Source organism: Chlorocebus sabaeus, chromosome 7 (genome assembly GCF_047675955.1).
Source record: "Chlorocebus sabaeus isolate Y175 chromosome 7, mChlSab1.0.hap1, whole genome shotgun sequence".
NCBI classification, from domain to species: Eukaryota; Metazoa; Chordata; class Mammalia; order Primates; family Cercopithecidae; genus Chlorocebus; species Chlorocebus sabaeus.
Genome location: NC_132910.1, coordinates 38,620,159 through 38,634,388, shown reverse-complemented (window position 1 = coordinate 38,634,388; position 14,230 = coordinate 38,620,159). Strand labels below are relative to the sequence as shown.

At 37.7% G+C, this 14,230-nt stretch overlaps 1 protein-coding gene and 1 pseudogene across 5 annotated transcripts in view; one reads left to right on the top strand and one right to left on the bottom strand.

Annotated features, from left to right (window-relative positions):
* KLHL8 (kelch like family member 8) overlaps positions 1 to 12,937 on the top strand; it is an 80,291-nt gene extending 67,354 nt beyond the window's left edge. For all 5 annotated transcript variants that reach the window (XM_037989746.2, XM_007999185.3, XM_007999179.3 and 2 more), the window contains 4 exons: positions 2,231 to 2,399; positions 2,608 to 2,767; positions 8,974 to 9,175; positions 9,419 to 12,937. In XM_037989746.2, coding sequence (XP_037845674.1) covers positions 2,231 to 2,399; positions 2,608 to 2,767; positions 8,974 to 9,175; positions 9,419 to 9,542 — 655 coding nt within the window. In that variant the 3' untranslated portion in view covers positions 9,543 to 12,937. The remainder of the gene's footprint in view (positions 1 to 2,230; positions 2,400 to 2,607; positions 2,768 to 8,973; positions 9,176 to 9,418) is intronic.
* LOC103236675 (uracil-DNA glycosylase pseudogene) lies at positions 4,470 to 6,825 on the bottom strand (annotated as a pseudogene).
* Positions 12,938 to 14,230: the final 1,293 nt, after the last annotated feature.

Below are 14,230 nucleotides of genomic sequence, written 5' to 3'. Positions count from 1 at the left end.
AAACAGTCTGACAGACCAAAAAGAGTTACTGTAATTCTTCATCCCTTGATGTAAAGAAATAATGGTGGCTTGGACTATACTGATAGAAATTGAGATAGAGAATAGAAGACATATTTGAAAGATAGTTCAGAGGTGTAGAGTCAAAAAGACTTTATGATAATTAGAAAGAACAATTAGATAGAGGCAAAGATGATTCTTCAGTTTCTGCCTTTAGCAACTGGATAGGTAGTATGATTTCTGAATTAGGAAAGCAACATGGTGAACGGGATAAAATTTTTGCTTGTTTTGTGATGGGGGTGTATTAATTTTCTGTGTCTGTGTAACAAATTGCCACCAATTTAGCAGCTTAAAATAGCACCCATTTATTAGCTCACAGTTCAAAAGTGATACAGATTTTGCTGGGCTTTCTACTTAGGGTCCCACAAGGCCAGAATCAAGAGGTTGGGCTAGGCTTTTATCTGGCGGCGCTGGGGAAGAAGCCACTTCCAAGGCCATTTAGGTTATTGATAGAATTGTGGCTATAGGACTGAGTTTCTCATTTTTATTGGCTGTTGGCTACGAGACTCTGTCAGATCCTTTCCACATGTCACCCCCCCACACCTTCAAACAAATAGTGGCACACTGCATTCACCTGGTTTTTTGAATTTCTGACTACCAGCTGGAGAAACCTCTCTGCTTTTGAAGGTTTGTTTGATTAGATTAGGCCCACGAAGGTCACCTCCGTTTTGCCATATAATGTAGCATAATCATGAGAGTAACACCAGGGGCTGAAGGTCATGGGGGATGGGGAGTATCTTAAAATTCTGCCGTCACAGGGAGGTGGGCAGTGAGTTTCATTTCAGATTAAAGTTAAGGTTGAAGAACCAGCAAGACAGATTTGAGGTAGAAATTGGGTATATGTCTGAAAATATATATCTGAATTATCACACATCTGTGGAAAGAATGGGATTGCTTAGGGAGAGAAGGTATAGAGTGACCCTTAGGGAACTTTATAATTTAATGATGGAGTAAAGAAGGCACTGATAAAGGAAGCTGAAAAGCACTAGCCAGATAGGAGTGGATGTGTGATGTGTGTGATGTTATGATGTTATGAAAATGTGTGATGTTATGAAATGTGTGATGTTATGAAAACGAAGACAGTTTTGAGGAGTAAGAAGTAAGCCAATAATGTTGTCTGCTTTTGTTGTTTGAGGGGAGGGACAATTATTAGGCACACTTACTTTATTTCCCTGACCTAACATCCTTACACTCTAGAGAACACACGTACTTGTTCTCACACAGCTGAACATTTTTATAAGCACAGTATGTGGTAAGTCATAGCTTTATACCCAAGAGAAAAGAGGTTGAGGAGACTGAAAGTGAATGATAACATTATCCTTAATAATTCTTTTGTTGGATACTCTCTGGTAAATTTAGAGTTAGAATCTCAGTGAAGCAGCTGCTTTCTCAGTAATAATAAAAGCTAATACTTCATAGCACTAAATATGGGCCAGACATTGTTCTTAGTGCTTTACGTGTATTAACTCATTAATATCAGCTATGTCTCAGATGAGACATAAGGTAGTAGAGGTTTATAAATTATCCAAGCTAGTGACAAAATAATAGTTTGATAATAGTTCAACTTTTGATTGGTGCAATGTGTTTTTTAAGAAATTGAGTTTTTTTCTGATCACTGTTAAATAAATCAGCTTTTAACATGGGCTAAGTCTCTTACTTTCAAAGAGAAGTAAATACCCTTCAGAAATAAAGGAATGTGACATACAACCTGTAATATAAAATTTAATGTTCTTTTGTGTGGTATAATGAAACCCTGCAACAAAATGAGCTCTGTAATTGCATGGATTTGTAAGTGAGATTGGCTTCTGACCTCCACTGCAAAACTTCTCTGTCAACTCATTAACCTCTCCAGTATGCAACTGTGTGTGCACTAATTGAGTATTTTGGACTCTTTTATACTATTTTGTTGGGTTACATTTTATTGTTTTGAGTTTAAAGTAGCCTGTGTAGGCTATGCACTGTTCAACTTTAGGGGGCAGTATTCACATAGAGTTGCAGTTTGGCAATTCTGTAGCCATCTAGTCAAAAGCTTTTATAAATCTAAAGATAATGGAAACAAACTATACTGTTTGAAGGTTAACATGATAAATGATTTGCATTAGCACAATATTTTATATGACTTTTTTCCTGGAAACAAACCCATTTGCTAAAGTATGTTTTATTGTCTTTGCAGGCGAGGAATTGCCTTGGCTTCCTTAGGAGGCCCAATTTATGCAATTGGAGGGTTAGATGACAATACTTGCTTCAATGATGTGGAGAGATATGACATAGAATCTGATCAGTGGAGTACAGTGGCACCAATGAATACTCCCCGTGGAGGAGTTGGCTCTGTTGCTCTAGTAGTAAGTTATATGGCAACTTGCCATTAAGTTACATTGTATCACATTCATAACCAAAATAAGGAAAGGTCTAATATATCATCACCAGTATGAAGATATTATATACCATATTATTTCATGAGATACTGCCTTGTACCTTCTAATTTACCATTAGAACAATATGTAAGTAAATTCAAAATCTAATGTGTTTTGTTTGACTCTCTTCGTTTAGAACCATGTTTATGCAGTAGGTGGCAATGATGGAATGGCTTCTTTATCTAGCGTGGAGAGATACGATCCACATCTGGATAAGTGGATAGAAGTTAAAGAAATGGGTCAACGAAGAGCAGGCAATGGAGTTAGCAAGCTTCATGGTTGCTTATACGTAGTTGGTGAGTAAATGGGTATTACTCTAATATATCAGTATATACAATGACAAGTGTCATATAACAGAGTAACAAAAATTACATTGCATTTAGCCTTAAGTAGAATCAGTGCTGAAATGTGCTTTTGAATTCTTTCTTATAAAACTTTTGTTTTTTGTTTTTTGCTTTTTTTTTTTTTTTTTTGAGATGGAGTCTCGCTCTGCCGCCCAGGCTGGAGTGCAGTGGCTGGATCTCAGCTCACTGCAAGCTCCGCCTCCCGGGTTACGTCATTCTCCTGCCTCAGCCTCCCGAGTAGCTGGGACTACAGGCGCCCGCCACCTCGCCTGGCTAGTTTTTTGTATTTTTTTTAGTAGAGACGGGGTTTCACTGTGTTAGCCAGGATGGTCTCGATCTCCTGACCTTGTGATCCGCCTGTCTCGGCCTCCCAAAGTGCTGGGATTACAGGCTTGAGCCACCGCGCCCGGCCAAAACTTTTGTTTATAATTAACAGAGAAGAATGGTACGTGTTCAGTCTGATGCTTTTGAATTCTTTTTTTTTTTTCTTTTTTAGAGGGAGACAGTGTCTTTCTGTTGCCCAGGCTGAAGTGCAGTGGCACAATCGTAGCTCACTGCAGCCTTGAAATCCTGGGCTCGTGATCCTCCTGGCACAGCCTCTCAAGTAGCTAGGACTACAGGCCCATGCTATCACACCCAGCCACATTTTTTCTATTTTTTGTAGAGATGGGTCCTTGCTGTGTTGCCCAGGCTGGTCATGAACAACTGGCCTTAAGTGATCCTCCTGCCTTGGCCTCCCAGAGTGCTGGGATTACAGGCATGGGCCACCATGCCTAGCTGAATTGTTAAGGTCACATTCATAATTTTTGTTTAAGTCTTCATCTTTCATGTTTAAAACGTACAACCTTATTTTTCTAAGAGTAATAAAGTTATTTAAAGAAGGAGATTACATTTAAATAAGGTATATGTTTTCAAATGGAAGGACACAGATAGAATGTGCTTTGCTACAATAAATTTTAAAAGGTCTAAGATTTGTTTTTCTCAGCCTCATTTCAAGGGAAATTATGTTGAATGCTTCAAGTAAGCCAGTAGGTATTTATTTATTTATTTTTGAGATGGAGTTTTGCTCTGTCACCCAGGCTGGAGTGCAGTGGTGTGATCTCAGCTCACTGCAATCTCTGCCTCCCATGTTCAAGCGATTCTCCTGCCTTAGCCTTCTGAGTAGCTGGGATTACAAGTGTGTGCCACCACGCCCAGCTGATTTTTGTATTTTTAGTTAAGACAGGGTTTCATCATGTTTGCCAAGCGGATCTCGAACTCCTGACCTCAAGTGATCTGCCTGCCTTGGCCTCCCAAAGTGCTGGGATTACAGGCATGAGCCACCGCACCTGGCCTAGGTATTTCATATAAATAAAGGTCATGTCAATGTTTATATTGCCTTTTTTTTTTTTTTTTTTAATTTACTTTAACAAGCTTTTATTACCAAACCCCATGCAGGGTTAATGCTTTAACCCACCTAACAGCAAAAAAAAAAAAAAAAAAAAAAAATGGCATTGCTAACAAGATCAAGGATAAAGGTACAGACCCAATAAAGATTGTGTCTTGAAAAAGAAGGATATATATATAAAAAATATATATATATTTTTTCTTTAAAACTCTCCAGTGTTGCAGAAAAAAATATTATAAAGTGATTTCAGTCCATAAAAAACAGCATGTAGCAAGTTTGTGCTATCTTAAAAACCCCAACTCAGGATAACCCTAGGAGAAAATCACCTCCCCCCATTAAAGAAGATTCTCTTTTCTATTCTTTCTTGTCTAAATTTCACTGCTTATTCCACGAAATGCCCAAAGAATAACAAGACTCAGCTCACATCCCTCGGCCCTTGTCTGTTAAGACCAACACCAAGGGCTCTTCCTTAGGAGTCTTCACCTCTGCTACACTCAGAGAATTGAGCCCTAATTTCAGGGCCAGTTTTCTAGAAACCTACAAAACCTTCATACTTCCTTCAAGGAAGGACCTGAAGGCCCCTTGAAAGATCAAGGGGGCAGTGTACTTGGCACAGACTGGAATGCCTGCCAGGCTGGGAAAAGGGAGCCTTTCTATGCAAAAATACCCCCTAAAACACTTTGTAGTTGAAAGTCCAACCAGGTGAAACCAAGTACCAGCGGGGAAACTATGGTTCTACCTAAAAGGTATACATCTTCCCCACTTTAACCATAAAGGTAAGGGGTCGGGGGGTAGCGGGATAAGGAGAGCCAAGTGAGCATTTGACCTCATCTGTCTTCTGAGAAGTCAGCATATTTTAGGCTGAAGCCATGTTGTAGAGACATTTGGCCAAAGGATAGCCTTTGCTATGTGTGGCTACATAAAGCTGCCATTTCTGGGCAACTTGGTTCATGGCTGCTTTATGGAAGCTTTACCGCTTGCGCAGAGTATTTAAGAATTAATAGGAAAATTTTCAGTTTGATTTTGTAAGTGACAAATACTTTAACAACAGCTTCTCAATAACCACCAATGGAGACAGGCTACGCCTCAGCTCAGGATCGTAGCTCTTTCCAGTCAGTGGGCTTCTTGCTAGACTTCTGCAGGAGCTCATTGGTCTTAGAAAATTGTCTACATCCAAAGAACCCTCTGTACACGGGGAGGAATGAGCCATCTGCAGCACATGGTGCTGCTTCCTGTGCATGGCACTGTCCTTAGCATAAGAGCCCCAGAGCAGAAAGACAAGGCCATTCCAATTCTGATTTAGCCAGGACACAGCCGCATTGGTAAGTTGCTCCCAGCCTCCTCTTTCCTTATGAAAATTGGCTTGATGGGGCAGAACAGTGAGGACAGCCTGGAGTAGGAGAACACCTTATTTGGCCCACCCAGATAAATCTCCATGACCTGGATGAATAAAACCATCCATATCTATAGATGGCTCTTTATAAATGTTTTCCAAACCTGGCAGAGGTGGAACAGGTCTATGAACACTAAAGCAGCCCATGAACTTGATTCGGTCTCTGATATGGATCCTGTCCTGGGATGACAACCTTCACATCTCTTATGTCACACATCTAGATCCAGGTGAAGACTTAGTGTGGGGGTCGGTAAACAGTGTAATGTTTCCTTTCTTCTGCAGCAAACCTATTACCTTGATAAAAAACGTTTCCCAAACTCTGTTGAGATGCTGCTTCTAACTCTCACCAAAGCCCATGGACATGTTACAGGCCATGAGTCTGAGTAGGGCCGCAGCCTCGTTGCTCTGGATACTGACCAACTGCCCAGTGGCAAAAAGGGCAGCGTCTTGGGCTTGTCCTGCCTGGCTGGGGCCTTCTTGGCGGGACCGGCCCCTGCTTCCTCACTCTCCTCCTGCTGGTCCCCAGGTCATCCGTCTCAGGGCTGCAGGCACATTGCTTCCTGGCGGGGCTGCGGGAGCGAATGTGCACCACCTGGGGACTGCAAGACTTGCCCTGGCTGTAGTGTTCAGTAATTGGTCTATATTGCTTTTTGACTTACTGAATTGCAGAGTTGGGAGGAACATTAGATCAGTGCTTTCTCAGATCATAATGTGCATATGAATAATCTGGAGATCTTGTTATATTGCAAAGGAGGGGCCTAGTTTCTGTGTTTCAAACAGTTCTCAAGTTATAGTGATGCAGTTTCAGGTTCACACAACATACTTCCAGTAGCAAAGCTTTAAATGATTATGAAACGGGAATAATGCCTGTCTTTCAGAATCATTTTAAGAATTAGAGATAATACATGTTAAGCATCTCAAAGTGTGTCTGGCACTTTGTAGTTCCCCAATACATGATTAGCTATGTTGTGATTAGTAATACTTTCCTTTATAGAGGAGGAAATGAATTCAGAGAAGTCACTAGCAAAGGTCATATTTGTTCATATATGTTGATGTACTTGTTTGTGCTACTTAACATATTTCTTAGAATGCTGTGTTTAACATATTTCTTATAAGAGAACACATATAAATATCTATAAGTAGCAGAAGTAATGCTGAATCTTTCAGTGCTCATGTGTATTAAGGAAGAAGGGAAATAACATAATTTACCTCTACATCTTGCCTGATCATCACAACTGTAAGGTAGTCAAGAGACTCAGAGAAAATGAATAATTTACTCACGGTCACATGCATAAATAAATGGCAAAGCTGGAATTTGAACTTGGGTCTGTGAATCCAAAGTTCTTAGGTTACATCATTGCTACCTCTCACAGCTCCCTGTCTGCCACAGGCATTGACATATGTTATATGTCAACAGGAATAACATTGTTGCTGTTACTTTTTTAATCTTTTGGACCCTTATAATTAGAACAGACATGGTAAAAATTAAGAATGATTCAGGTTGAACATTAAAAAAATCTTAGTCATTCAAGTTCTACTTAAAACAGGTACAACTGATCTGAATAAGAAAAATTTGAAGGTGTGGGCATGTCTAACATCCTAATTGCATTTTACTTTTTCTATCCCTGGTTTGAATTCTTCATTATAATATGTTTTTATGCATTATCTGGGGAAATGATAGGGAACTAGTGAAAAAGAAGACTATGGAAAAAGACTATATAAAATATAACTATCAAAAACTTGGTCAGGTGCAGGGATTACCCGGGTAATCCCAGCATTTTGAGAGGTGGAGGCAGGAGGCTCATTTGAGGGCAGGTGTTCAAAACCAGACTGGACAACATAGTGAGACCTCATCTCTATTTTAAAAAAATAAAAAAAATTAGCCAGGAGTGGTGGCATGTGCATATAGTTCCAGCTACTTGGGAGGCTGAGGTGGGAGGATTGCTTGAGCCCAGTAGGTTGACAGTGCAGTGAGCTGTGATTGTGTTACTGCACTCCAGTCTGGGCAACAGAGTGAGACCCTGTCTCAAAACAAAACAAAACAAAAAACAAATTTAAAAAACCCCTTAATCTTCTACATTAGCATGAGCAATAATTAAAACCAAACCCTTTATTATAATGAAAACATGTTTTATGTAATGGTTGTAATGGCAGTGACACTATACGTTTGTCAGAATTCATGGAAAGAATGCAGATAAAATTGGTGAATTTCATTTTAATTGATTTAATAAAATTAAACCCATTAGAGAAGTTGACTTGAATTTTTTTTTGTGACCTTGTTTTGTGTGTTTTTTTTTTTTTTTTTTGAGACGGAGTCTTGCTGTGTCGCCCAGGCTGGAGTGCAGTGGTGTGATCTCAGCTCACTGAAAGCTCCGCCTCCTGTGGGTTCACACCATTCTCCTGCCTCAGCTTCCCGAGTAGCTGCGACAATAGGTGCCCACCACCACTCCCGGCTCATTTTTTGTATTTTTAGTGGAGACGGGGTTTCATCGTTTTATTTAGCCAGGATGGTCTCCATCTTCTGACCTCGTGATCTGCCCGCCTCGGCCTCCCAAAGTGCTGGGGTTACAGGCGTGAGCCACCGTGCCCGGCCTCTGACTTTGTTTTTAAATAGATTGATCATAATATCAGCACTTTCTATTCTCAATAAATTAGGCTGTCACCAAAGAAAGCCATTATATTCATTTAGACTTGGAGCCTAAAAAGAAACACACTTGTTTTTAAAGGAAGGAGCACTATTGAAATAACTGTGTCTATAACTCAGGAATAGATTAAGTACATTGTTAGAATGAGCTATAGAAAGGACTGCTATCTTCTAGAATATGTAGCAGGAAAATGTTGTTTTGGCAAAAATTGGTGAGAATTCAGTCATAGTCCATCTCTGTAATTATGATGGCGATTATAGTATTAAGGGAAACAATTGGAAAACTTTAACTTTTATCTGGATGAATCACATGATTCAGTTTATTCCTTTCTTATACCTTCTTACTGTTTAAGATATAATACACAGAGAAGGAATCTCAGTACTGTCTTGCTTGTCTCTAGATGGCTAAGGACAAATTTATGAATGTTTGTGTCTTGTTTTTTCTTTTTCTCTAAATTATCTGCTTAGATACAGGGACTCCAGTTTTTCCCTACTTAGAAGATCTTTAATCCTAGTGTTGAGGAAAATGTCACTTAATCTTACGTTGAATTGTAGACAGTGTCTAATAGTAGTTGTTGGTGGTAGACAGGTATTGGATGAATTTTTTTAAAAAATTTTCTCTAAACCATTCTAAAATGATTTTAAAAGATTGGGGTGTAAAGCCCATTGAATTGAAATTTAATAGTTAATTTCTAAGAAATGTAATGCTGTTTTTAAATTATTTCTTTACATAGGTGGTTTTGATGATAATTCTCCTCTGAGTTCAGTTGAGCGGTATGATCCCCGAAGCAACAAGTGGGATTATGTGGCAGCACTTACTACCCCCAGAGGTGGAGTGGGAATTGCAACAGTGATGGGCAAAATCTTTGCAGTTGGTGGTCATAATGGCAATGCATACTTAAATACAGTAGAAGCATTTGATCCAGTGCTGAATAGGTAATTTACATGTTGTCTCTGTGCTTTATAGTATCTTCTGGTACAATAGTAGATTACTCCAGAGTGTTAGAATGTTGCTAGTCGTAGTTAATACTAAGCTTTGGGATATCTTATCTCCCACTGGAAGCTTGCTATCCTTCAAAACCAGTCCCACATAGGGAATTTTTGTCTTTAGTTAGTATTTTGAGTAAAGTAAATTATGCTTTGTTTTAAGATAACATTTTATCTTCTCTGTCTTTTCAGGTGGGAGCTTGTTGGATCTGTGTCTCACTGCAGAGCTGGAGCAGGCGTAGCTGTGTGTTCCTGTTTAACTAGCCAAATTCGAGATGTAGGTCATGGATCCAATAATGTGGTTGACTGTATGTGATTTGAGTTCTGGCCACCAACAATTTAGTCATATCTGATAGGTACAAAAGAAAACCAAGATTTTGATATGACCACCTTTCAACACTTTTTACTACAACTAGAGTCTTATGTAAACGTTAACTGATGTATTGTGACTAAGTACAACTTTTGGAATGATACCTGAAGAATTATTAGTAATAGAATTAAATTTGATATTTCCTGCTTTTGCAAAAAATGGAGTAGGGAAGGAAGACAGTTGAACTTAAAACCATACCTACCCTGAAAAATGCTTAAAGTAGTGCCAGAAATCTTGAAATCTCTCTCTCTCTCTTTTTATGTGGATGAATCAAAATGTAATTTGTTGAGTTTTGCCCTTTCTTTTGCCTAGAGATGTTAACTTCAGGCAGTGGAGTTTTCCTAGGGGAGAGATTAGTACCTATTCATTAACACAAGGATACATAAAAGACTTGCCCCTTTTGAAGATCTTTTCTACTTGGTGCTGATGCATTTATGTCTTGCTTTTTTTTTAAGGTGGTGATTTTTCAATTTCTTTTTTTTTTTTTTTTTTTTTTTTTGAGACGGAGTCTCGCTCTGTCGCCCAGGCTAGAATGCAGTGGCGCAATCTCGGCTACAGAAGTAGAAAAAATGTTCTGTCTTTTTGAGTGCCACTTGGCTGCATTTTCAGAAGCTTATAGGCTATAAGAAACCTTTAATTTCAGTTTGAATTGCTAGGACACCAAAAGACCTAGCTGGGCTAACACCATCCAAATGATTTTACAGTTTTATTTTTTCATCTTTTGCAAGAAGTATTTGTTACATAATCAAAAGGTGAACCAGAGGAAATATTGAATAAGGTTTTAGATGTGATGTTAGTCTGGCGCCCAGTTGAGAGACCTTGAGAAAGAATGATGCAGATTACATGACTCTAATGTGGGCAGTCTGAAAATATCTTTAACTCTCTTCTTTGATCATTTGATTTTGGATCCAAGATTTATCAACTCTCTATTTTGCTATTTGCCACCATCCTGGTTTTTCTGACTGTACAGAATCTGCATTTACTTATTATCAGAAATGAATGCATTTTTACAAAAACCCTTTTGTAGACTGTAGTTTATTGATTAGTTCAAGCCCATCATGAGCCAATTAAAAATATTGTTGGTAAAAACAGATTGAAATTACTGTTTTTATCATATTTAAATCCCTCTGGTGTATTTATTGAAATTTAATTAAAAATATTTCTACATATCGATTTGAAGCCAGGATATTGATGGAAACAGCTCTTCAAAGTTTTAACTAGCATTGTAAAATGGCCTATTCATTATATGTATTTTTTTATAAGTATTTAGCAAGAACATGAAAATGTTTTATTTTGTATTTGCAGTGCAATTTGGCACCTCTCTTCCAGGTCTTCCTAAGTTTTTGTTAGTTGTGTCTTTGAATTTATTGTACTTCACTGCTCGTCAGTTATCTGGTTCATAAGGAAGCGGGGGCAGTGAAAAACACTTCCTTGATCCATCCAGCCCTAAAGTTCATTGACTGATAGCTCATGTATCTTATTAAATGGGATTCTGGACTTGTATAGTAGTGTGGAAAGCCACATCACAAAAGCCAGTGCCTATTGAGTATATCAAACCAAAAAAAGAAAAAAAAAAAGTTTTAAGAGGGGTCAGGCTGGCAGATAAAATCTCTTATGAAGCAGATTTAAATCCAGTAAGCTATTTTTTTCTACTGTCACCTATAGGCAAGTTCATAAGTCATTGCTGGATCTGAACCAGTGTTCTCTTGTGTCAGTACAACCATATTTCAGTCAGTCCAGAGGCAGTTAACCCTGTAGCACTTAGTAGACTGTGACAACTGGCTGGATGTGGAGAATAAGTGTCAAAACCTGGCTTCAATGTCTATTTCTCATGTCTAATGGAGTTCTTAAACAGTGCTTGTTTAGCTGTGGTTACTAATATGTTTGTTATATTTATTTTTGGGAAGAGGATCTTGTTATTGTTTCCTGAGATTATTTAAAATGTTTTTGCTTTGACATATTTCTGTCTTTTGTTATATGTAAGGAGTTATAAGGGTTATTATATTTTCATTTCTGGTTTTTACTATACAGTGGTTATCTAACATACTAAGTTGGAACCCTACCTACCCATAAAATATGAAATACTCAGAAGTAAAGTGTATGGGCAATCAGAAGCATAGCCTTGAAGGACCTGACACCAGTATGAAAAGATAAATAGGCCAGGCATGGTGGCTCACACCTGTAATCCCAGCACTTTGGGAGGCTGAGGTGGGTGGACCACCTGAGGTCAGGAGTTCAAGACCAGCCTGACCAACATGGTGAAACCCTGTCTCTAGTAAAAATACAAAAATTAGCCAGGCGTGGTGGCACATACCTGTAATCCCAGCTACTCGGGAGGCTGAGGCAGGAGAATTGCTTGAACCCAGGAGGTGGAGGTTGCAATGAGCTGACGTTGCGCCATTGCACTCCAGCGGGGAAACAACAGTGAAACTCCATCTCAAAAAAAAAAGAAAAAAAGGTAAATATAATCAATATGTGCACAGTTCTCTTTATCAGGCAAAAACACATTTATTGAGACATGAAATGAGAATCAGGCTGAAGGAATCATGCAGCTGAAAGCTGATTATAGTCATAGAAATGAAGAGATGAAATATTCAAATATTCATTCAAAGAAGATGGCTACTTTATTGTGAGACTTACCACTTTAACCTCATATGTTAACAGCACCTACCAAAAAATGATATGAAATAGAGCTAAAATACTGAAATTGTAAATGGTCAAAAGAAATCATGAAAATGTATGTGTTATTTCTTCAATAAATATTTCTAGGTGCTTTGTGATTCTTTCATTTAGTCGTTAAAGCCATTGCTTTACTATATTGCACTGCCACTTTAAAAACAAGTTACTTGATATTGTTTTTGACGGATTTCACTATATTCTTATGTAATTAATTGATTATTTCTAAAATATTTGAATAAACTTTATACTCCCTCTAAGGAGTATTTTATTCATTCTTTTAATTCCCCAATGAACTTTGAACTTACAGTGCTGTTGAATGCCTCGGTAAGGACTTGTTGAAATTGCATAAACTGTTCTTGTAAATGGTAAACTTGAGAATTTTGTTTGCTTCTTTTTTCTCTATGTCTTAAAGAATGCCTTTAGAATCTAATTCATGTTGTATCAGTTAAGAATGTTTCTGTGGTTTCTCATATCAGATGTGTAAAGAAATTATTATTGGGGTGCTGTTGGCTATGTCTCTTTCCCCTTCATGTAAAATTCCAAGTGTCAGTAAAACTTCTCTATAATATTTTCGTAAAACCATTTATAAATTTGTGTTACAATACTCCAGCAAATCAATGTAATAAATGGTCATATATATCACCAATTATTGATATCAAAAAGTTGGGGTCACATCAGTGCTATTTATTTAATTAAAATATATTGCATATTTCTATTAGCACAAACTTCTTTCTGTAAGGTCTGTGTAACTGCTTCTCATCATTATTTGATTGCTGTTGTGGGATCCTGTCAAAACTGTGTAATTGTTTATTCTCCATTCCTCAAATACAAAATTCAGTAGGTTGGCTGTATTTTTCTCCTTATATGAAGGATCTTTATGTTTAACTGAAAATTTTAGAAAGCTTTCCGTTTTCCCTTACAAAAATGAAAGGTTGAAGGTAACTGATGTAAGTAGTTTCACTGATCTTAAGTAGTTATCTCTTCAGTAATTGCAGACTTGTACTATATAGAAATGAGACTACGCATTAGGATGACTGTTGTCCTTCCAAGTAGAAACCTTGCAAAGTTGTAGCTTCTGCAAAGTTATAGCTGTTTTAAAAAAATTAAGGTTGCCGTTGCTAAAACTTCTTTTGAAACTCATCTTTGAAAATAGCCTGAAGAGATCATTTGTAAGTCACTCACAAGAATTAGTCTCATCATAGTCATGTGTTAATTTTGACCAAAATCTTGATTATTCATCAAACATGATTGAAAATATTTCATGTCTATTTTCATAGATAAAATCTACTTTCAAAGAATTAAGGTTTTTCCTCTACTGGTAAAAATGTTTTCAACACTAAACAGTTTGAATGAAATATTTCTAAAAATCATCCTGAGCAATGGCAAGGTCAGTGAAAGAAGTGTATAGTCTCTTTGAGGGGCAACCTTATTTGAATGCAGAAATTCTGGTGTGTTTTTTGTTGTTTTTAACAAGTCACTCTTCCATTATCTTAGTGGTTTGAGGCTAAGTTCAGTAGAATATAAGGGGTTTCTTAGTTATGAGTAATAGTCATGGGGAGTATTAGCTATCATTTAAAAAATATATCGCCTGTACCAGTCACTTAGTAATTCAGTACTTTACAGTTTAAAAATTAGGTTCAAAAGTTAAAAAAAAAAATAGGTTCAAAGACATTAAATAACTAGTCCAAGATCACAACTAAGTTAGTGATTGACTAATATTCTTTGTGATTAAAAAACTCAACTGCCCCACCTATATCAGTTATATACATCTGCATTCACTAGGTAATACAGAATACATACATTAAGAAAAGATAATTTCCTTTTTTTATAGTCTCTTCTTAGTGGTATGAAAGTATTTCTGGTCACTACATTTCTCCTGTCGTCGTCGTCGTCGTCGTCGTCGTTTTTGAGACAAGAGTCTCTGTTGCCCAGGCTGGAGTGCAGTGGCGTGATCT